The following is a 26,097-nucleotide window of genomic DNA, read 5'->3' on the forward strand; positions in this document are numbered from 1 at the left end:
GGTAGATTTATTTGAACAGTGAGAGACAGAATAACAACAAACAAATCCAGAAAAACGCATGTCAAAAATGTTATATTATATCAGAAAGATTTCTGGCTCCCAGGTGTCTTTTATACAGGTAACGAGCTGAGATTAGGAGCACACTCTTAAAGGGAGTGCTCCTAATTGTTAACTGTAAAAAAGACACCTGTCCACAGAAGCAATCAATCAATCAGATTCCAAACTCTCCACCATGGCCAAGACCAAAGAGCTCTCCAAGGATGTCAGGGACAAGATTGTAGACCTACACAAGGCTGGAATGGGCTACAAGACCATCGCCAAGTAGCTTGGTGAGAAGGTGACAACAGTTGGTGCGATTATTCGCAAATGGAAGAAACACAAAATAACTGTCAATATCCCTCGGCCTGGGGCTCCATGCAAGATCTCACCTCGTGGAGTTGCAATGATCATGAGAACGGTGAGGAATCAGCCCAGAACTACACGGGAGGATCTTGTCAATGATCTCAAGGCAGCTGGGACCATTGTCACCAAGAAAACAATTGGTAACACACTACGCCGTGAAGGACTGAAATCCTGCAGCGCCCGCAAGGTCCCCCTGCTCAAGAATACATATACAGGCCCGTCTGAAGTCTGCCAATGAACATCTGAATGACTCAGAGGACAACTGGGTGAAAGTGTTGTGGTCAGATGAGACCAAAATGGAGCTCTTTGACATCAACTCAACTCGCCGTGTTTGGAGGAGGAGGAATGCTGCCTATGACCCCAAGAACACCATCTCCACCGTCAAACATGGTGGTGTAAACATTATGCTTTGGGGGTGTTTTTCTGCTAAGGGGACAGGACAACTTCACCGCATCAAAGGGACGATGGACGGGGCCATGTACTGTCAAATCTTGGGTGAAAACCTTCTTCCCTCAGCCAGGGCATTGAAATGGGTCGTGGATGGGTATTCCAGCATGACAATGACCCAAAACACACGGCCAAGGCAACAAAGGAGCGACTCAAGAAGAAGCACATTAAGGTCCTGGAGTGGCCTAGCCAGTCTCCAGACCTTAATCCCATAGAAAATATGTGGAGGGAGCTGAAGGTTCGAGTTGCCAAACGTCAGCCTCGAAAACTTAATGACTTGGAGAAGATCTGCAAATTGGAGTGGGACAAAATCCCTCCTGAGATGTGTGCAAACCTGGTGGCCAACTACAAGAAACGTCTGACCTCTGTGATTGCCAACAAGGGTTTTGCCACCAAGTACTAAGTCATGTTTTGCAGAGGGGTCAAATACTTATTTCCCTCATTAAAATGCAAATAATTTTATAACATTTTTGACATGCGTTTTTCTGGATGTTTTTGTTGTTATTCTGTCTCTCACTGTTCAAATAAACCTACTATTAAAATTATAGACTGATCATTTCTTTGTAAGTGGGCAAATGTACAAAATCAGCAGGGGATCAAATACTTTTTCCCCCCACTGTACATTTTCAAAATGCGAAAAACCCACAGAGTTTTGTGTCTTGTGGACTCTGTTTTGAAAATCCACAACATTGTTCCGTTAAATTGTTGTAGGCGATTGAGAAAAACTGTAAATATGAAATACGGAGAGCAGTGTGTAATTTCTTTATTCTTTTTCTTTCAGAAACTGTCCCGGTGATCATCATTGACCATGAGCGGCGGTGTGAACATTAAGAACATGTCCCAGGCCCAACCAGGCTCAGGTCTGGTTTCTGGTATCCCCCTACCCCGGAGCATGATCCCCCTCTCCAGACTGGACCCCAAACACCAAGGGGGCAGCGGCCTCCCTAACTCCACAGCACAATTTCAGCCCAGAGCCAAAACGCATCCATCCTCCTCCTCCACCTTTTCAAATGAGCTGCAGAGAGGTGCAGCTTTGAAGAGCCACCTGCTGCAGCAGAGGGGTGGTATCTGTTACCCTTGTCCCCCCTCCAGAGCCCCCTATGCCCCAGAGAGAGGCACAGGCAGCCGGTCAGCCTACAGCAGCCCCCAGGTCCCCAAGAAGCAAGCTCCACCACCACGCTCCAAGGACACCCTTGACCTCCGCAGCAGCAGCAGCGCGCTATCCCAGAAGGCTTTGCAAGAACTTCACGTCAGGAGAAACATCAACAGGAACTGGGCCTTAGGCGGGGTTTGCCACAGAAGTCTGGATGACAATGGAGACGCACAGGATGCCTTGTGCAAGCTCTCTGGTGGTGATGTCCACTCAGGCCAAAGCCGGGGAAGATTCTCCCACACTAAAGCAGGGAACGGGAACCTGATCACCTCTGTGTTGACGACCACCCATACATGCCAGGAGCGTAGGGAACCGGGAAAGCTCTCCAGCCAAGGCATGGGCGTGTCTGAGAGAGATATGTCCACCAACAAACCCAGAGAGTCCCATCTGAGCCAGGGTGGTGGTGATGGCAGTCAGACAGTCAGTGTGCCACGCCGAGGGATTGAGCCAGCCCAAGTCAACATGGCCACTGTGGCACCTTTCACGTTCAGGTGATGGCAGTGTTTCACATTTTTAGACTGATAACATCATCCTTTACTCTACTGTACACTCACTGGCAGTATGTCTGGAATGCATTCAAGCCAGAAAACATGATTAGGCTTTTTAATATATTTTATACTGGTGTAGTGAAACCATTGAAGTCTAAACATGTATTTGTTCTGCATATCAATTAGGTGTATTTCCCCTCACAAAGCTGACTTCTGTATTCAAGTCATATAATTAGGCTTATTGCCTGTGCATAACGTTGTATCATTCTGCTGTGTGTTGTAGGTTGCAGGCCCAGGATGGTGATACCTCTTCTCTGGAGGACCTGAGTGACTGCTCCTCTGACTCCATGGAGGTGTGCTGTGATGACCTGGGTGAGTCACGTTCATTCACTGCATGTCTTGCCCCATTCACATTACAGTATATATATCATGGTAGGCCAGTTGATTTTGAAGGTAAAGTATTCTGCTACACTTGGAGTCCAACCAAGAATAAATGATTTAAAAACAAACTGGTTTTGTTGAGTAAATTCAACTTCCATTAAACATCTCTTGGACATCCTTTTTTTTTCTCCAATTTATTGAAGATACTGTATGTCTGTGGGTTTTACTGCCCCTGTCCTACACCACTAGCATTAAGGCGTAGGTGTTACATAAATCTCCAGACACAGGGTTTTGTACCAAATCTAGTCCTCCTGCTGTAGATGGTTATCGGAGCAGGCATTACGGGTATTTTTTGTCGTTTTCAGCCACTTATCTGCGTCTAAAGACTTGGCATCATCTCACAATTCCCCCCTGACATATGTATCTGCTCTGTTCTGGAGTTCTCATCTGGGCCTTGAAGGCCACATGTATAAAGAAACAGACTTAACTTTGGACATGATTTTGCAGCGCTGTGAAAATTATACCAGGAATAGTAGAACATATGGTAAGTATTGAACTTAGGTATCCCAGATGGGGGGGGGTTGATTTAGAATTTGATTTAGAATTTTAAGACCCCTTGAAGTATAAAACAAATATTTAAATGCATTATTTTATAAAAAAAATGTGGGGGCGCCTACTGCTATTAGCCCATACAAACGCATTGAACAACAGATTCACTACATGGAACAACAGATAGTCCACCCCAAAAAAATCTAAAGGAAGTTTGTGTCTGTCCTATATCTGAGAGATATAAGAAAGATCAGGAAACATTTGTAAAAATGTTTTTTTTTATTATTTTTTTTACATGTATTTAACCTCTTACTTTTGTCACTAACATGTATGTGTCTTCTGTTTCCCTCTACGACACTCACAGGCAGTGCAGGAGACGTTAGAAGGGACTGTGGCAAAATCACATTTGAAAGCAATGCAGATCAACACGCGCACACACACATTACCAGATGATCCCAATACCTCTCTGATGCAGTTCAGTCACTACAAGCCATAAATCCATCAGACTAACATTTTGGCATATCCAGATGTGTTATTTAGTTCATTTATTGAAGTAATGGCAGTAAGACCTAATTCAAACTCTTCATCAAATGTTTTTTTTCCTACTTCCAATTTGTTTCTAATACCCCCAGGTGTCCTAAATAGAGAATGAAATAGCAATAACATGGACAATCGGGCTATCTTAAAACAATTCTGGGTTAAGGAAGTAGTATGTGTTTTGAATTTAAAAAAAGCTATGGTCCCTGTCACAGGCAAGTTATGGACCTAAACTCAAACACTCATGAAAATATGAAAACGTTTGTCTATATCAAATAATACAATTTTGGCCATACAAATGTTTTCATATAAGTTATTGAAAGATTTTTATTTTTAACACATAAACACCATCTCAAACCATCTCAGTGGCCTTGTGGTTAAAGTGTCTTCCCTGAGACTGGAAGGTTGGGAGTTCGATCACCAGTCGAGTTCACAAAAGACTGTTTGGCACTCAGCATTAAGGAGATGGATTGGGGTTAAGGCTCTGGTGCCTTCAGAAAGTACTCCTACCCTTTGACTTACTCCAAATATTGTTGTGTTTCAGCCTGAATTCAAAATTGATTTAAAAAAAATGCACCAATCTACACAAATAACCCAATAATGACAAAGTGAAAACATGTTATTTCAATTTTTTCAAAATGTATTGAAAATAAAATCCAGAAATATCACACCGCTGAATCAATACATGTTAGAATTACCTTTGGCAGTGATGCAGTTGTGAGTCTTTCTGGGTAAGTCTTTAAGAGCTTTGCACACCTGGATTGTACAATATTTGCACATTATGCTTTTAAAAATTCTTCAAGTTCTGTCAAGATGTTTGTTGATCATTGCTAGACAGCCATTTTCAAGTTTTGCCATAGATGTCCAGGCCAATTTAAGTCAAAACTGTAACTAGGCCACTAAGGAACAATCAATGTTGCAACTCCAGTGTACAGTTGGCCTTATGTTACAATGTAGGTTTTTGTCCTGCTGAAAGGTGAATTTGTCTCCCAGTGTCTGGCACGTTTTCCTCTAGGATTTTGCCTGTGCTTTTATCAACAACAAAAATAAATAATCCTAGTCCTTGCTGAGGACAAGCATACCCATAACATGATGCAGCCACCACCATGCTTAAAAATATGAAGAGTGGTACTCAGTGATGTGTTGTTTTTGCCACAAACATAACACTTTGTATTCAAGTTAATTTCTTTGCCAATGTTGTATTGTGGAGTAACTACAATGTTGTTGATCCATCCTTAGTTTTCTCCTATCACAGACATTTATTTCCGCTCCGGCAACTGAGTTAGGAAGGATGCCTGTATCTTTGGAGTTACTGGATGTATTGATACAACATCTAAAGTGTAATTAATACCTTTACCATGCTCAAAAGGATATTTAATGTCAGCTTTTTTTTTTACTCATCTACCAATAGGTGCCCTTCTTTGCGCGGCATTGGGAAACCACCCTGGTCTTTGTGGTTGAATCTGTGTTTGAAATTCACTGCTCAACTGAGGGACCTTACAGATAATTCTATGTGTGGAGTACAGAGATGAGGTAGTCATTCAAAAATCATGTTAAACACTATTGCACACAGAGTCCATGCAACTTATTATGCGACTTGTTATGCACATATTTACTCCTGAACTTATTTAGGTTGCCATAACAAAGGGGTTGAATACTTATTGACTAAAGTTCCTTCAGCTTTTCATTTTTTCATTTTTATTCATTTGTAAAAATGTCTAAAAACATAATTCCTCTTTGATATTATGCAGTATTGTGTGTGTGCCAGTGACACAATCTCAATTTAATCAATTTAAAATTCAGGCTGTAACAGAACACAATGTGTAAAAAGTCAAGCGGTGTGAATACTTTCTGAAGGCACAGTACATCAAGTGGCTTCACACTACATAAACAGAAGATACTGTAGGTTCCTGCCCCTATAGGCCATTCTTGAATCCCTGAGCTGACAAGGTAAAAAAAATCTGTCATTCTGCCCCTGAACAAGGCAGTTAACCCAATGTTCCTAGGCTGTCATTGAAAATAAGAATTTGTTCTTAACTGACTTGCCTAGTTAAATAAAGATTACTTGTCCAAGGCTACTTACTTAATGGAAACCTGGGCCATGTTATGAATAAACAATATTTATTGTCCATAGTTACAGACAACAGAAATTAGTCTTCTGCTCTCTTAATTTCTCAACCACCCTGCACACGTCACACAGACAGGTCACACAGACGAGTTGCAGCGCAGAAGCACCTCTGGATGAAGAGCATGTTGTGGGGTTAAGGGCCTTGCTTAAACACCAAACGGTAGGGGATTGTTTTTAGGATGTGAACCCAGCAGCCCTCCAGTTGCCAGATCAAATTCCCCCTCACCCAGCCTGGGATTCGAACAGGCAACCTTTTGGCTATAGGTCCAACTCCTTAGTCGCTGGGCTACCTATCGCCCCAGACAGATTGATATAAGATATGTTTTTTTTTTGCAAATGTTGACAAGTTGATAGGGATTCACCGAAGGGGAATATTGATCAGAGCATCTTTAAAAACAAACAAAGGGTTGTTTTTTACTCTTCTGTGTTGTATATAAAGTGTAATATTGGGATGTTAACACCTACTTAAATACATTTCAACTCCATATCTGACATACAGTAAGCTCCGAAACTATTGGGAAAGTCACACAATACGTTTTGTTTTGACTATGAACTCCAGCACTTTGGGTTTGAAATTATATAATTGCTATGTAGTTGAAGTTCAGACTGTCATCTTTAATTTGAGGGTGTTGTCATCCTTATCGGTGTAATCGTATAGAAATTACAGCACTCTTTGTACATAGTCTTACCCCATTGTAGGGGATCAAAAGAATTGGGACAAATTCACTTATGTGTTTGAAAGTAGTCAAACGTTTAGAACTTGGTCCCATATTCCTAGCACGCAATGATTACGTCAAGCTTGTGACTCTAAAAACTTGTCGGATGCATTTGCTGTTTTGTTTGTGTTTCAGATCATTTTGTGCCCAATAGAAATGAATGGTAGATAAGAATAGAACGTTTCTTAACACTTCTACATTAATGCGGATGCTACCATGATTACAGATAGTCCTGAATGAATCGTGAATAATGATGAGTGAGAACGTTAGACACACAAATATCATATCCCCAGGACATGCTAACTTCTCACCATTACAATAACATGGGGAGTTATTGTAACACCAGTAGTCAATGACAGGTTAAAAAAAATATTAAAAGATTCAAAAGTTAAGAGCACAAACTCTCTCGAACACGCTCTACTCTATCCTTGTTTCCAACTGCCTCTCTACACATATACGCCTGTATTTCTATCAACTCAAATTGGTGGGAGGGGCCTACAATATACAATTAGCCAATCTTGATTCTACACACATTCCTCACACATTCAATTAACACACTTTACTGCTGCAGGTGAAATGGTTGAAAAACATGCAAATTGATCCCTTGGCAGATCACTCCCTACTCTTCCCTAAACATCAGACTGTTACCATGGTTACTCCATTGATTTTCAAAGTTGCCCTAATAAAGAAACAATAGTCTTTACAAGCCAGAATGTTGAATAACATATTTACACTTACTTTACCGGTTCTACATGCTGTTGGTCCTTTCGGCTGTAGGATGTGGCAATGGGGTATCCACAGGAAAGTGTTGTTTACCTAACTTTGCAGCACCTCAAGGTTCTGTCGCTTATATTTTCAATCATGACGCATTGCACGTGATTCACAATATGTAAACAATAGCCGAATGTCACCGAACGTAGTCGCTGAAGGACGTTTTCCCGCAATCAGCTGAAAGTGTTCGCCGTTCAGTCTGTGGCATAGGTTAGGCTCGGCCATACTGTGTAAGTGTTTGTCACGTGCAAATTTCATCAGTATGGAAAATAAAAAACGGAAATACAAACTTAAATACAGACCTGCGTACTGAAGGTTGCGTTGATTACACTTCTCTGTTATCAGATTACCTCCGACATAGGGCCAAAGTCAGCGGACAACAGGCAAAGTACGTTGAAATGAAGTTTGTTCAACATTCTGACTTGTATTGGGACTGTTCGGGAATGCTGAGCCTACATGTTAGAGACGAGTGTGTAAGTATTTCACTCTCGGATTCTAAAAGATACAAGGCATGCCAACCCCAACAGCTGCCCCTCTGCATCCGACGCAGATTACCTTCGGTTCCCGAGCTGAAGCATCTCAATAGGCCCTGGGCTACCTCCCTCCGGAGCCCCTGGAATGTGTCCCCTAGGTCCCTCTGACGTCCACCAATAAAGCTGTGGCAGAGGCTCTCCCCATGGCTCACTTAAGCATTGGGTATTCCCAAACCACTTCCCCATTTGGGCTCCACCCACGCCCCACCACCCGGCGAAACGTCCCTCCAATCCAGAAACCACAAATGCCTCCAGGTTTTCATCCAGTTGCTCACCGTCTGTCATTAAGCCTGTTCCACACCATCGTTTAAAACACTGTTCCATAAAACCTTTGTCTTCTTAAAAAGTTCAAATCATGGGTCTTCTCATTGTAGCTAGGGAAATCATCCCACTTCTGACACCATGTGTGACGAAGTTGGCATTTACCTCGTCCTCATAAAAAGCTTTCTTTAAGTCTGGACTAGTTTTACTCCAAACATTTTTATGTATTGTTATTAAATCAGGCTAAGAGCTAAAAGCAAGTATTAAAAGTACAAATAGGTAAGAGCATAAAATCTAGCAAGGATATGCTCTCCACTCTCCTCTATCCTTCTGCTTTTGCTTCTATGATATCATGGCGGTCCACAAACAATCGTTTAAGTGCATGCCACCACCTTATCTGCTGGAATGTACGATCAATCAAAATCAGCCTAATTCTGTACTACCATAATAAAAACAAAACATCTAAACCAAATAAATCCCTATCTTCTACCGCACCCTCCCTCCTCCCACAAAAAACCCTCCCAACCCCATTCAACTTTATCTATATCATGGTGAAACACTCCACCCTTAGAATTGTTCAGCATGTCAACAACCATTTCAACAGTAACATCTGTTACCCCCAATATCTCTTTTTCTGTCTCCACAATAACCTTCAAGCTGGCATTTCTACTTTCCACAACCCGAGTCGTATTGATAACCCTAGCAAAATAAAAGCTATGAAGTCAACTTTATTCATTAGCAAAGTGCCCTTTGACACTGCACATTCATGAGCACAAGATTTCTGAACAGGCCCCACAACCATGCCAGGGCCATCAGAAGGACAGTAGGTCCACTTACTACAGGTGCATCCATGTAAACTCCATCAGTCCGCACTGTAGTTCTACCAATCTGTTTTACGGCCTCTGCATACGATACATCATGACTTATCCTATATCTCTGAGCCTCTCTATTCTCTCTCTGTACCTGGCATCCACCAAATGCTGCACTGTGTTCTCCCCCACAATTACAGCACTTAACCTTCACATTGCTTCCACATTCATTGTAATCATGTGCACCTCCACACTTGGTACATATTTTTTCCCCTTTACACTGAGCAGTTACATGTCCCATTCCTTGGCATTTAAAACACTGCAGTGCATATGGGACAAATTCTCTAACATTGAAACTAATGAATCCTTTCTGTACTTTTCCCAGCAAGACTTTCTCAAAACCTCAGCATGACTGATAAGCTTTCACTTCTTTGACCCTCTTTCCTACTGATCAACCTTTTGGCCCCAATCACTCTGCCTCCCTTCACATTTTCTTTAATATCATCTGTGGACATAGATATTGGGACCTCGGTGATGACTCACATCCATCTCCATCCTTAGGATTACACACTCGTGTATAAGCACCAGGGACATGGCTTTTAATCTTCTTCCCATTAAGCTTTTCCATTTTCAGAATCTTCTCTTGCTGAGCCTGGCTACCACACAATATTAACAATCTACCATTTCCAATGAACCAAGCTAATTTGACTTCACCTACCTCTTTCTCTACGGCATTAGTTAGTCGGACAGGGTGTAAGTGAGGCCCTGTGGTCGCATCAAATACTATCACCACTTTCCTCTCCAACACATCATTACTCTTGCTTCCTACCATGGCCCTCTTTGTGCTTTCTTTACTAGACTCGCCACTGCTTTCTGTATCATGATCTCTCTTCTTCCTATGTCTTGGAACCTCATCATCCCGCTCCATAACATCAGAACTGACACCCAGATTGTTCGCATTCCAGCACAGCTGTTGCTACACCAACTTTTTCTCAATTTCTCCCACACTACTAGTCGCCATTTCTGACCTCCAGCCCTCTCTTCCTCAGCTAGCTTTATTCCTCGTCTTCTCTTCCCTCCTACAACAACTTTCTGTCTTTCCTTGTTTACTAACTGTATGTGTCATTCGATCAAGCGTTTTACTGTTTGCGTAGGTTGTTTGGTGGTGGAACAGGAAACGGGGCGGTGATTCGACGATGCCAACGTCAGTCAAGGTAGCTAGTCCCGCCTCCCTCAATACCCCCTTCAGGGGGGTATTCCGCTGTGAACTCCGGAAGTCCCAGATACTTTTCAGCTGCAGACACAATGATGACCAACTTCTTTAATTTATTTGATACTTGTGCCGTACAGTTAACAGACACTAATAATAATTTATTACATTTGTAATGATCTCTTCATTATACATAATAATCTCGCAGTTGCAATGAACGCTACAAAATCCACCTTTTTAACACATAACAAATCCGGTTCTCTTGCTTGGCACACATTCATGGGCTGCGGTTCATCCGCGACCATATCTTCAACACTGTCACTTGCTTTCTCAACTCTTTTGGTTGCCTCCGCATAGGAGATCTGATGGACCATCCTGACTTTTGCCACCTTAACTTCCTTCAACATTACAGGGCACTCCAAGAACTCTAACCCTCAACTACCATGGACACCCCGGAGATGACTCCCTTAACAAGCGCCCTGCTCCGAAGTTCAAAAGACGACACGTTGGATGTCAAGATTCTTGTGATTCCCACTGCACTTTCTCTCTGTTCCTCTGTTCCTCAGAAATACAATTACTCAGAACAAGCCCAGTTCTGGTCACTCAAATTGACTCCACTTTTCCCAGCACCCATTTCACCTTCCTCGAGACCTCATACTGGTCTCCCAGATATGCATCCAAACAGGACACAAATCCTTGCCTGCGTTACACTTATCATCCACTTCAATTTTAGACCACTTCCTTTTTGTTCTATTCCTCAACGCAACTGTTTCCCATTAATCTTCTCCAACCTTACTCAACGCACTTCTTGTTTCTAACTCAGCAACAGTAGCGGTGCGTGGGTAAAATCACTGGGGAAGCCAAGCCCCCCCCCCCCCCAACCTATGTGTTGTGATAATCGCGTTGCCTGCTGAAACAATAAGAAGACACAGTGGCAGAATAAATTCAACCACATATTTGTTTTATCACAAAACCGGATAGCAACTTCTGTCCAGTGAAGTCCACAAAGCATATTGCATGTACAGTTACAGACAGTTACATGACCTACAACGTGGTCAAGCAAGTTAATGTTTCTGACATTTTCGGAAACAACTATTGATTTAGAACCACAGAGAGTTACCGCAAGTCGCAAAGAAAACAGTACCTGCCACCACTATTCTAGCACCATTTCAACAACATCAAATCATCTCTGCTTAGTCTAATACAGTGACAACTAAAAAATAGCAAAAACAATTTAGTCCAATCAAATAGCATATGATGTGGCCGTCCATGGTTCTGATTTCTGTGTGCGCGTGTGTGTGTGTTATTGTGTTTGTGTGTGTGTGTGTGTGTGGGTGCGTGTTCGTACAAGTAGAAGAACATGTTGACTCACCCTACTTGTAGAGAAACGCTAATGCCATCCTCCTCTCTTTCATGTTGATGAAATTATCTATCGCTCTGTCATACAGTATACGCTTTTATTTTTTGTTGTCCTAGACTACCTGGCTAAAATGCGTGCTCGCTAGCCTAACTTCCATTCATGGGCAACGTTAGCTAGTTAACATTAGCCTTCAAAATCTAGCTGCATATTGAACTTCCATACTCTCAGGCCAGGGGCACAACTATGTACGAATTAATGGTTGGATCAGAATCGCCTTTATAATCATTGGCCAATACAGAGAATTAAGTAAAACCAAAAGTCCAAATCTCTATATCCTTCCATGGCTAATTTAGGAAAGTCTCAATTTTAGCTAGCTAGCTAACCACCGGAGGACAACAACACAACGAGATGCAACAATTCAAGTTTCTGTCAATGATGTGTGCTCTGAATCAGATTGGATAGGAGTGATACCAAAATACAAGCTGGCTTCCCTTAACACTTTTTTTTGGTGCGCCAGGACCATTCACAGTTTAGCTCAACGCTGATTGGCAAATTTTGTATACTTTTTTTATCAAGAGAGGCCAAATGTTCGCTGGCTTTCCTTACCAATGCTAAGCATCAGATAGATGGCTTACATGTGGAGAGACAGAGGGGCGCTGTTTCGCCCACTCGGATGATTTCTCCTGTGAGATACTTTCAGCATCTTGCGAATTGAAGGAAAATTATGATTCAATAAAGACCTTGGTCAATTTTTGGGGAAGCCTCGCTTCTCTTGGCCTCCATGAATACACGCCACTGCTTATCAAAATCAATTTATGCCATCGCCAACTTCCCAGCAGGACAGTCCAGCCCCCACTGACCATCTACCACAAACACATATACACCTGTATTCAATCAACTCAAATTGGTGGGGCCTACAATACACAATTAGCTAATGCTGATTCTAAACACATACCTCACACATTCAATTGACACACTTAACTGCTGCAGGTGAAATGATGGAAAAACATTCAAACTATAATAGGATATGAAATACGACTGAAAACAGGGCGCTTTAACAAACACTAAGCACATTTACATTCACACACAAAATACGGAAAGTTCCGTCGTTGGTGAGGATGCTTCATCATTCCAACAGACCCCCTCCAAAATGTGTCCTAATGTTCAAATTACGACTATGCCACTGCTATGTGGTTTTTCCATGTTCCTTTTCAACATAAATCTATTTGAATTCCACTCTGCTTAGAATCAATCCTTGCCCTTGATCATGTTTTGACAGATGATTCAACCATGAGAAACTACATTATATTACGATCTGATTGGCTAAAATGGGGTTCCAAGCCATTGACAATTCCCCGTAATCTACACTGTCTGAAGTAGCCTCGTCAATCACTGAAGTAGTGCTAGTTTTCAAAATATCAATGCGCCAACTCTGATCCCTGACCAAAACAAAACATGGCAGAAAATGTATCTCACCTCAGATCCATAACCAGTGGTAACCACAAACTATAATGAAGGTTATGTTAAAAAGATGAAAAGATTAATGTTACACATGGCTCATGGCTGCAACACATTTTGTAACACAGACAGACCATAGTATGCATATCACTCACCTTAAGATGCTGCAAAAAAAGACATCTCTGCATAAACTAATTAGTTCTAGCTAGGTAGTAAAGTTTACCCTCGTCGGTCCTGCGCCGGAGGAGATGGCCGCCGTTTTACGGTCTCCTAACCAATTTTGCTATTATGTGGTTTTTTTTGTTGCGATATTTGTAAATTATTTTGTACATAATGTTTCTGCAACCATATCTTATGGCAGAAAAGAGCTTCTGGATATCAGGACAGCGATCACTCACCTCGGATTAGACAAATATTTTTTCAACAACAACAACAAGCAGGACTCACACGATATTCTCCAGACACCCCGCAGGGCAGACATTCCAATTATTCGCAAAAGGAAGCGACGCAGAGGACGAAGAGCCGGATGCCTCATCCGGACCCGCAGAAGGCGAGTAGGAAAGCTGCCGTTACCGTCAATATTACTCGCCAACGTACAATCATTGGACAATAAACTAGACGAGGTACGATCACGAATATCCTACCAACGGGACATCAAAAACTGTAATATCCTGTGTTTCACGGAATCGTGGCTGAATGACGACATGGATATTCAGCTAGCGGGATATACGCTGCACCGGCAAGATAGAACAGCACACTCCGGTAAGACGAGGGGGGGGGGCAGTCTGTGTATTTTTGTAAACAACAGCTGGTGCACGAAATCTAAGGAAGTCTCTAGATTTTGCTCGCCTGAAGTAGAGTATATTGTGATAAATTGCAGGCCACACTACTTGCCTAGAGAGTTCTCAGCTATACTTTTCGTGGCTGTTTATTTACCACCACAATCAGATGCTGGCACTAAGACCGCACTCAGGCAGCTGTATAAGGAAATAAGCAAACAGGAAACCACTCGCCCAGAGGCGGCGCTCCTAGTGGCCGGAGACTTTAACGCAGGGAAACTTAAATCAGTTCTACCAAATCTCTATCAACATGTTAAATGTGCAACCAGAGGGAAAAAAATTATAGATCACCTGTACTCCACACACAGAGACGCATATAAAGCTCTCCCTCGCCCTCCATTTGGTAAATCCAACCACAACTCTATCCTTCTGATTCCTGCTTACAAGCAAAAATTAAAGCAGGAAGCACCAGCGAACCGGTCTATAAAAAAATGGTCAGATGAAGCAGATGCTAAACTACAGGACTGTTTTGCTATCACAGACTGGAACATGTTCCGGGGTTCTTCCGATGACATTGAGGAATACACCACATCAGTCACTGGCTTTATCAATAAGTGCATTGAGGACGTCATCCCCACAGTGACTGTACGTACATACCCCAACCAGAAACCATGGATTACAGGCAATATTCGAACTGAGCTAAAGGGTAGAGCTGCCGCTTTCAGGGTGCGGAACTCTAACCCAGAAGCTTACAAGAAATCCTGCTATGCCCTGTGACGAACCATCAAACAGGCAAAGCGTCAATACAGGGCTAAGATTGAATCATACTACACCGGCTCCGACGCTCGTCGGATGTGGCAGGGCTTGCAAACTATTACAGACTACAAAGGGAAGCACAGCTGCGAGCTGCCCAGTGACACGAGCCTACCAGACGAGCTAAATCACTTCTATCCTCGCTTCGAGGCAAGCAACACTGAGGCATGCATGAGAGCATCAGCTATTCCGGACGACTGTGTGATCACGCTCTCCGTAGCCGACGTGAGTAAGACCTTTAAACAGGTCAACATACACAAGGCTGCGAGGCCAGACGGATTACCAGGACGTGTGCTCCGGGCATGTACTGACCCTGATTGAGTCTGTAATACCAACATGCTTCAAGCAGACCACCATAGTCCCTGTGCCCAAGAACACAAAGGCAACCTGCCTAAATGACTACAGACCCATAGCACTCACGTCCGTAGCCATGAAGTGCTTTAAAAGGCTGGTAATGGCTCACATCAACACCATTATCCCAGAAACCCTAGACCAACTCCAATTTGCATACCGCCCAAACAGATCCACAGATGGTGCAATCTCTATTGCACTCCACACTGCCCTTTCCCACCTGGACAAAAGGAACACCTATGTGAGAATGCTATTCATTGACTACAGCTCAGCGTTCAACACCATAGTACCCTCAAAGCTAATCACTAAGCTAAGGAACCTGGGACTAAACACCTCCCTCTGCAACTGGATCCTGGACATTCTGACGGGTGGTGAGGGTAGGTAGCAACACATCTGCCACACTGATCCTCAACACTGGAGCTCCCCAGGGGTGCGTGCTCAGTCCCCTCCTGTACTCCCTGTTCACCCACGACTGCATGGCCAGGCACGAGTCCAACACTATCATTAAGTTTGCAGATGACACAACAGTGGTAGGCCTGATCACCGACAACGACGAGACAGCCTATAGGGAGGAGGTCAGAGATCTGGCCGGGTGGTGCCAGAATAACAACCTATCTCTCAACATAACCAAGACAAAGGAGATGATTGTGGACTACAGTAAAAGAAGCATCGAGCACGTCCCCATTCTCATCGACATGGCTGTAGTGGAGCAGGTTGAGAGCTTCAAAATCCTTGGTGTCCACATGAACAACAAACTAGAATGGTCCAAACACAACCAAGACAGTCGTGAAGAGGGCACGACAAAGCCTATTCCCCCTCAGGAAACTAAAAAGATTTGGCATGGGTCCTGAGATCCTCAAAAGGTTCTACAGCTGCAACATCGAGAGCATCCTGACCGGTTGCATCTGCCTGGTACGGCAATTGCTCGGCCTCTGACCGCAAGGCACTTCAGAGGGTAGTGCGTACGGCCCAGTACATCACTGGGGCATCCAGGACCTCTACACCAGGCGGTGTCAGAGGAAGGCCCTAAAAATTGTTAAAGACCCCAGCCACCCCAGTCATAGACTGTTCTCTCTACTATCGCATGGCAAGCGGTACCCTAGTGCCAAGTCTAGGACAAAAAGGCTTCTCAATAGTTTTTACCCCCAAGCCATAAGACTCCTGAACAGTTAACCAATGGTTACCCGGACTATTTGCATTGTGTGCCCCCCCAACCCCTCTTTTACGCTGCTGCTACTCTCTGTTTATCTTATATGCATAGTCACTTTAGTTATACATCCATGTACATACTACCTCAATTGGCCGACCATCCAGTGCTCCAACACATTGGCTAACTGGGCTATCTGCATTGTGTCCCACCACCCGCCAACCCCTCTTTTTACGCTACTGCTACTCTCTGTTCATCATATATGCATAGTCACTTTAACCATTCCAACATGTACATACTACCTCAATAAGCCTGACTAACCGGTGTCTGTATATAGCCTCGCTACTCTTATTTTCAAATGTCTTTTTACTGTTGTTTTATTTCTTTACTTACCTACACACACACACAAACACACACACACACACCTTTTTTTCGCACTATTGGTTAGAGCCTGTAAGTAAGCATTTCACTGTAAGGTCTACACCTGTTGTATTCGGTGCACGTGACAAATAAACTTTGATTTGATTTGAGTTTGTTTGGTTGTTGGTTTGTTTTTTTGTAACTTAGCAAGTAGGCTCCTGCCTGGCCAGTGAGCATGCATGCTTGCTAACTAACGTTAAGTGAGCCAACCAATCATCAATCAAGAAGCACTACACAAATTGCTGACAATTTGCCCTGCTACAGTGGCTGGCTAGCCACATACTGTAGGTATAGCAGTCATTGCATTACAAGCTACAGTGCCTTCAGAAAGTATCCACACCCCTTGACTTTTCAAACATTTTGTTGTGTTACAGCCTGAATTTGAAATTGATGACATTTAGATATTGAGTCACTGGCCTAAGTACAATACTCTATAATGTCAAAGTGTTTAAGGATTTAGAAATATTTACAGTTGAAGTCGTAAGTTTACATACACTTAGGTTGGAGTCATTAAAACTCGTTTTTCAACCAGTCCACAAATTTCTTGTGAACAAACTATAGTTTTGGCAAGTAATTTTTCCAACAATTGTTTACAGACAGATTATTTCATTTATAATTCACTGTATCACAATTCCAGTACGTCAGATGTTTACATACACTAAATTGACTGTGCCTTTTAAACAGCTTGGAAAATTCCAGAAAATGATGTCATGGCTCTAGAAGCTTCTGATAGGCTAATTGACATCATTTGAGTCAATTGGAGGTGTACCTGTGGCTGTATTTCAGGGCCTACCTTCAAACTCAGTGCTTCTTTGCCTGACATCATGGGAAAATCAAAAGAAATCAGCCTAGACCTCTGAAAAAAATGGTAGACCCCCACAAGTCTGGTTCATCCTTGGGAGCAATTTCCAAATGCCTGAAGGTACCACGTTCATCTGTACAAACAATAGTACACAAGTATAAACACCATGGGACCACGCAGCCGTCATACCGCTCAGGAAGGAGACGCGTTCTGTCTCCTAGAGATGAACGTACTTTGATGCGAAAAGTGCAAATCAATCCCAGAACAACAGCAAAGGAGGTTGTGAAGATGCTGGAGGAAACAGGTACAAAAGTATCTATATCCACAGTAAAACGGGTCCTATATCGACATAACCTGAAAGCCCGCTCAGCAAGGAAGAAGCCCCTGCTCCAAAACCGCCATAAAAAAGCCAGACTACGGTTTGCAACTGCACATGGGGACTAAGGTTGTACTTTTTGGAGAAATGTCATCTGGTCTGATGACCATCGTTATGTTTGGAGGAAAAAGGGGGAGGCTTGCAAGCCAAAGAACACCATCTCAACCGTGAAGCACGGGGGTGGCAGCATCATGTTGTGGGGGTGGTTTTCTGCGGGAGGGACTGGTGCACTACACTAAATAGATGGCATCATGAGGAGGAAAATTATGTGGATATCTTGAAGCAATATCTCAAGACATCAGTCAGGAAGTTAAAGCTTGGTCACAAATGGGTCTTCCAAATGAACAATGACCCCAAGCATACTTCCAAAGTTGTGGCAAAATGGTTTAAGGACAACAAAGTCAAGGTATTGGAGTGGCCATCACAAAGCCCTGACCTCAATCCTATAGAAAATTTGTGGGCAGCACTGAAAAAGCATGTGCGAGCAAGGAGGCCGACAAACCTGACTCAGTTACACCAGCTCTGTCAGGAGGAATGGGCCAAAATTCACCCAACTTATTGTGGAATGCTTGTGGAAGGCTACCCGAAACATTTGACCCAAGTTAAACAATTTAAAGGCAATGCTACCAAATACTAATTGAGTGTATGTAAACTTCTGACCCACTGGGAATGTGATGAAAGAAATAAACGCTGAAATAAATCATTCTCTCTGCTGTTATTCTGACATTTCACATTCTTAAAATAAATTGGTGATCCTAACTGACCTGAAACAGGGATTTTTTTTACTAGGATTAGATGTCAGGAATTGTGAAAAACTGAGTTTAAATGTATTTGGTTAAGGTGTATGTAAACTTCTGACTTCAACTGTACAAATTAATACAAAATGAACAGCTGAAATGTCTTGAGTCAATAAGTATTCAACACCCATTGTTATTGCAAGCCTAAATAAGTTCAGGAGTAAAAATGTGCTTAACAAGTCTCATAATTAGTTGCAATAGTCTTTAACATGATTTTTGAATGACTTCCTTATCTCTGTACCCCACATATACAAGTATCTGTAAGGTCCCTCAGTCGAGCAGGAAGTTTCAAACACAGATTCAACTACAAAAAACAGGGATGTTTTCCAATGCCTCGCAAAGAAGGGCACCTATTGGTAGATTGGTTAAATTAAAAAAAGCATTGCATATCCCTTTGAGAATGGTGAAGTTAATAATCACACTTTGGATGGTGTATGAATACACCCAGTCACTTCAACGATACAGGCGTCCTTCCTAACTCAGTTGCCGGAGAGGATGGTGTTGGCTGCATCATATTATGGTTATGCTTGTCATTGACAAGGACCAAGGAGTAAAAATAAATGGAATAGAGCTAAGCACAAGCAAAATCCTAGAGGAAAACCTGGTTTTGTCACATTCGTCGTAAGAAGGAGTTGAAGTGGACCAAGTGGACCAAGCGCAGCGTAGTAAGTGTTCATGATTACTTTATTCATAAACACACTCAAACAAAATAACGAAAACGAAAATGCACAGTTCCATCAGGCACAGACACTAAACAGAAAACAACCTTCCACAAACACAGGAAGAAAACAGGCTGCCTAAGTATGATTCCCAATCAGAGACAACAACAGACAGCTGCCTCTGATTGGGAACCACACTGGCCCAAAAACAAAGAAGCAGAAAACATAGATTTTCCCACCCGAGTCACACATTTACATTTACCAGACACTCTTAGCCAGAGCGACTTACAGTAGTGAATGCATACAATTTCATTTCATGCATTTTTTTTTTGTACTGGCCCCCCGTGGGAATCAAACCCACAACCCTGGCGTTGCACACACCATGCTGGCGTTGCAAACACCATGCTCTACCAAATGAGCCACAGGGAAGCCTGACCTAACCAAACATAGAGAATAATAAGGATCTCTACGGTCAGGGCGTGACAGGTTCAGTCTGTATTCCAACAGACACTGGGAGACAAATTCACTTTCAGCATGACAATAACCTATAACCAAGGCCAAATATACACTGGAGTTGATTCCAAGACAACATTGCATGTTCCTGAGTGGCCTAGTTACAGGTTTGACTTAAATCCGCTTGAAAATCTTTGGCAAGACTTGAAATGACTGTGTAGCAATGATCAACAACCAACTTGACAGAGCTTGAGGAATTTTGAGAAGAATAATGTGCAAATACTGCACAATCCAGGTGTGCAAATCTCTTAGAGACTTATCCAGAAGACTCACAGCTGTATCGCTGCCAAAGGTGTTTCTAAAATGTAATGACTGAGGAGTGTAGATACCTATGTACAGTAAATTAGATATTCCTATATTTAGTTTTTACCTTGTCATTATTGGGCATTGTGTTATACGGGTAAGAAAAAATGTATTTAATCAATTTTGAATTTAGGCTGTAACACAACAAAATGTGGAATAAATCAAGGGGTATGAATACTATCTGAAGGCACTGTAGCTAGGAAGATGGAGTTTGTTCTCATTTCTGCTGTCGAGTCTCTGACGTGACTCTGCTGTACTATAGGTAGCTAGCTAATGTTAGCGCACTAGTTAGCTAGCAAGTGAAGTGACGAATTTTAGCCAGCTTGTGTAACAACCAACAGAGAGGAAGAGGCAGCTAATTGTCCCTGCTACTCTATAGCTGGCTAGCCAAGTGGGTATGTAGCAGTTATGGCATTACTACTAAGGCAGACTGAGGCCAATATTATTGTTCTGTCATCATCGACATAATGGTACTACTTCACAGTCAGAAAAGTAGTGGGGGATACGTTAATATCAGAAATTTACCACACTGCCGCAACCAGAAACTGCTGGCTTTTTAGCGACAAACAGTCGTTTTCAGAGGGAATTCTCACAAATAAAATGTTGCAATCCATTTTTTTATAAGCACATTAACACACCCCCGACTGTGCGTTGCTAGGTAATTACTGCACACCTCAGCGGTTGAAGTCACTCGGCCTCCAGCCTTCCCACACCACTGAGTTGTGTGGCAATACCCTGGCAATGCACAGTCTGGATTGTGTTAATGCTTACGTAGTGAAGTGTGTCCAGTTATTACTATGAAATCGGGGCACCAGCCTGTTATTGGACAAAATTGGTCTTGTAAGAAGACCTGACTTATGCGTTAGTTCAACAATATCCTGGTAATATAATTGGTTTATCTGAAGTTATGAGTTCTTTACCAGTCAATTTGAGCTCACTTCTTCCAGAGTAAGAAGACAACACAATTCCATTATACATCAGTTATTCACAAAGTAAACAAAATAGTTACAAACATAATGAGAATGATCATGGAAAAGGGTAAGGGACAGGGTGAAAGATACGAAGTAAAGACCTCGATATATCAGAATATTAAGATGTCATACTCAGTGAATGAGCATAGTCTGTTGCTCAGGCCACATAGAAAAGAACAAAGGGGAAGATGGCTGTGTATCCTTTCTTGTTCTGAGTTTCCTTGTGATTGTTTCTCTTCTTGTCTCCTCAGGATTGTGTTCCTGGTTGCGCTGTCTTTTGGCTAATTCCTTGAGTTGCGGAGGCTGTGCTCTGACAGTCTTCTTCTTTCCTTGGAGAAGGTTAGCTTAGGCGTCCGCATACGTAGGTTCGGTTTGCTCCTAGCAGAGCTCGGTTAGGTGGAGTGAATATCTGTGATCACATACTCCCTTAAAATACCTACACTTGGAAAACAAGAAGCAACAATATTACTGTTTTTCCTTTTTGAGATAGCAAAGGTACACCACCTCAAAATAGTCTGAATCAATCTAACATAACTCAAGAAATGTGAAATTCATATTTGACATTTTGGCAGATGTCTTAGTCGCACAATTTTACATCTAACTAATATGTTTGGTGCAGTATTTCTCAAGTGAAGAAATGCACATGAAAACTAGTTGTCTGTTGTTGAATAACAACAAACACTTAATTGAAGACTCCCTACTGTTGACCAATCACTGACGAAGCGGCATATACTTTGGCTACCGAACTTCGACTAGCCTCAAGAAAACTTACAAAACAAACAAAAATGTACAAAAACATACACAAACATCACAAAATATTGTCATAATATATGCACAAACTTTTTTCTGTCACACGACTGATCTGTTTCACCTGTCTTTGTGCTTGTCTCCACCCCCCTCCAGGTGTCGCCCATCTTCCCCATTATCCCCAGTGTATTTATACCTGTGTTCTCTGTTTGTCTGTTGCCAATTAGTTTTGTTTTGTCAAGCCTACCAGCGTTTTTCCCGTGCTCCTGTCTTTCTCTCGGTTTTGACCATTCTGCCTGTCCTGACCTTGAGCCTGCTTGCCGTTCTGTACCTTGTCACACCACCCTGGATTACTGACCTCTGCCTGCCCTGACCCTGAGCCTACCTGCTGTTCTGTACCCTTCGGACTCTGCTCTGGATTACTGACCTCTGCCTGCTCTTGACCTGTCATTTGTCTGCCCCCCGTCATTGTAATTAACCTTTGTTACTTCGAAACTGTCTGCATCTGGGTCTTCTCCTGAGCCTTGACAGTTTCGACTGGGAAGCACACAGTAAGCTTAAGTGTGCTAGTGTTTAGGCAATAACTAGCTCTCTAAAGTCTTATGTCTTTTTCTGGGACTAAGGGGGCTTTCACATCGAATTGGTTTGGAGTGGTTTTTCTGAACTCTGGTGCATTTACCACCTTCGTTCAGTTTGTTTGGACTGGTATGAACAATATCTAAACAACGCACCGTGGTTCACTCAAAAAGAGAACGCAATCCGGACAAACCACAGGAAAAGAACCAGAGTCGCTCAGTATTATTGGTTGTTTGACCAATGCTCGCAGAATCATAACTTCATATCTTAGAAACATTCTGTGAGTAGAAGAACATTTATGAGTGCATCCGATGAAGATCAGGGGAGATGGGTACCTTGGATATAGGCTACTGATATAACCTATTCATGTCGCAGTTAGAAAAGGGAAAGGGAGAGGGGGATACCTAGTCAGTTGTACAACTGAATGCCTTCAACTGAAATGTGTCTTCCGCATTTAACCCAACCCCCCTGAATCAGAGAGGTGCCGGGGGCTGCCTTAATCGACATCCACATCTTCTGCGCCCGGAGAACAGTGCCTTGCTCAGGGGCAGAATTACAGATTTTTACCTTGTCAGAGGTAAATGCCCTACCACATGTTGTTGAAAGACCAAAGCAAAAGTAATATGAAGATTGGGACACACAAGTCCCAATTCCTGTACTGAATAGGTACTTTCTTCCTAAAATGTACATTACCCCCTGGGTACTATTTCCCTAAAGATACTTTCTCTCCCTTGAGAAGTAGCTGAGCCAGGAGGGGGACAGAGAGGAGGATAAGAGAGGTCCAGGGATAGATAGAGAGCTTTTCTAGTCCAGGGAGGTCACATGGTATCTTCACCTAGGTGTGAAGGGTTATTTTTTATGACCCATTGTCTTGCAGGTAGAGAAAATCTTCAGGGAGAAGACCTAAAGTTGGTTAAAGTCAATTCAACATAATGTTTTACATCATTCAACATATGACATTAAAACAACACACCGCTACATTACTAACATTTTAATCACCCCCTGTGTTTTTTGTCAGCCATGGCAATACGGCGAAATGTGATACTGTATATTGACATGCAGTTGTTTTTCAGTAAACAGGTCAGACTGCCAGACACATACAGTATACAAAGTCTATATTATAATAGTCTACTGTTAATATGCCCAACTCAGCCCCTGTCACTAGTTCTCACTACAGTGTCTGCTAACGTACAGTACAGTAAAAGCTTCATTACTCCACCTGTTTGATACGTCAGGATCTAGGATCTCCTCCAGTAGTATGTCACAACTGGATGGCACTGCTGCTGTCTTGTCAGTATAGCTTTTCATAAATACACATATGGGAAAACACGTTTTCCTGACTGTCAAAATAACTCTCAAATCCCGTTCAAAAGATGAAAACTGCTTACAAAGCCACTCTTAACTTTAAACTCCACTGTCTGTTTTAGTCATATCTTAGCGTAGAAAGACAAGTACAGCAGGTGTTTGACGTTTCGCATCATCAAATGTTGAATAGGAGCTTTTCGATTTCACAGTGACATGTCTGTGAAAATGTTTAGTAAGAAGTTACTTAATGGTTGACAATTGGAGAATAGTCATTCTGCCATTACAATCCATTTACAAACATTCCTATCTACAACAAACCACAATGTTAACCTACAATTACCACAGGCCTAAGAGGAGAATGCAAAGATCACTGGTAATGTAATAAAGATAGGGGGGCATTGTGTCCAAGTTTTGTACTGATTAGTACTGTTTAGGAACACCCAGTGCACGGATAATGAGAAAAGTACCTCATAAAACTGCATTCACTATAAAAGCCTTCAAAGTAGTCTCTTAATTATTGTGATGACTTAGAGAGGCTGTGGCCGCCCCTCACTTTATTCTTCTGAGAGAGGGGGGTGGCAGGTTGCATGGTTGAGTGGTCTTCAGGGCCGAATGGACAGATGCAGGACTGAGGGACCCAGTGATTTGATCTGGGGATCAACTATCGCCTCCTGTCAGGGAGTGCCTCTCGTCCTCCCGGGACAGCCCTTGGGGCCACTTCCAACCTGTCACTGTGTCTTAGACACTATTGATGAGGGAGAGAGGGACGCTCGGGTTATATGTTTATTTCATATGGATAAATGCTCTCTGTGTGACTTCATCAGTGTAATCAGTGTGTGGCTTCATTAGTGAAACAAAACAAGCAAACAAACAATCTAAAGAAAGAAATGATATTTAACTCTGATCTGATTGATGTGCCGATTGCAGTTATACCAGCATTGACTGTCGATAATGACGCTCAGAAGGGGATCTATGGCAGCCATGTCTTAAAGGGGGCTGAATGCACCAATTCTGCATGTGTTTTTCTAGTGCTCATTTTGGTCTTGAGGGTGTGGTTCGATTTGGGTGTATTATGTTCCCATATCGTACCGTGGCAGTTACTGTTGTTTGTCCTTCTGGAGTAGCAACAACATAGCCACTACCTCTTCTTCAAAGTAGTCCAAATTAATCTAAGATTAATCAAGAAATCTGTTATTAAGTTTGAAGTTTTTACCGAGGAGATTTCCGAGGAGCGCAATTTTACATCTAGCTAAGGTGTTTGGTGCAGTATTTCTCAAGTTTAAAAAAGTGCATATCTGGGAGTATTTCATAGCGAATCATGTTACAAAACAGGTCGTGGCAGCACACACAATTCTCTCTAATGTTTTTTTTCTATTGTGGCAGTTGGGATGCAAGTGCGTATCGTCTCAATTCTCATTTTGCCCAAAACAGTGGCAGACTCGAGTGATCACTTTTAAACACATCAACAAGTGGCCACTCCATAAAGGGTTTAGGGGCCAAGTGTTCTTTCAACAGAACATTGGCGACGTGTTGTCTTAAGTAAACAAGTCTAAGGAGCTGCGTAATGGGGGCAGGTTTGTCTCACTGTCAGGTTCTGCAATACGATTGCATAGAGTTCAAACAGCATCTGCAAGTGGGCATGATTGTAATCCAAACCCAACCCTTGTGTAAATCGTGACGACCTCAGTTACATAAATCTTACAAAACTCTGTTTTTGGAAAATACTGACTTTATGACCAATATTATCCTACTTGCACTTTTTAGCACATTTTTCCAGTGGAATAAATGTTTCTGACTAATATCAATGCCACATAGGCCATTTTTAACAAGATACGTTTTTTTGCATTCAGTTGCTCGTTAAGAATTACTTCTGTTGAAACAACCTGTAAACATTTTGAAATTTTTGGTCGGTTTGTCCAGGAACAATATAGTGGAATATTTTACTCTAAAAATAGTATTATTTCTGTGGCATAAGACAAAATGCTCCCACATTAACACAAGGAGGTAAGATAATCACTTTGCTGAGATTGGAAACGAGCAAGATGGATTAGCAGTTTGCTTCAGCCTTCCTCTACAGGTTTCCAGCCCATTGAGCTGAGCAGGAATGCACTAATATTCAGCATATAGGGAAGGTTGGGGGGAAAATACCCACAGATTATTTTTGAATTCAGGTTTTTACAATATCGTGGACTCTCGGTCTCATATTCCGCTCAGCAAAATTAGTGTTAGTGTTTTAAACAAGATGTATTTTTATGGTAGGATATCAATGATCACTCTGCTTTTCTTTGACCACACACGCACACGCACACACTGGGCGAGAACATCTGGATGTTCC

At 42.3% G+C, this 26,097-nt stretch overlaps 1 protein-coding gene across 2 annotated transcripts in view; it reads left to right on the forward strand.

The window, feature by feature from the left end:
- LOC115151024 (neuron navigator 1) overlaps positions 1-26,097 on the forward strand; it is a 152,862-nt gene that overhangs the window by 30,332 nt on the left and 96,433 nt on the right. For both annotated transcript variants that reach the window (XM_029694926.1, XM_029694927.1), the window contains exons 2-3: positions 1,631-2,493; positions 2,774-2,862. In XM_029694926.1, the coding sequence (XP_029550786.1) occupies positions 1,658-2,493; positions 2,774-2,862 (925 nt within the window). In that variant the 5' untranslated portion in view covers positions 1,631-1,657. The remainder of the gene's footprint in view (positions 1-1,630; positions 2,494-2,773; positions 2,863-26,097) is intronic.

The sequence above is a fragment of the Salmo trutta genome, chromosome 16, assembly GCF_901001165.1.
Source record: "Salmo trutta chromosome 16, fSalTru1.1, whole genome shotgun sequence".
Lineage (NCBI taxonomy): Eukaryota > Metazoa > Chordata > Actinopteri > Salmoniformes > Salmonidae > Salmo > Salmo trutta.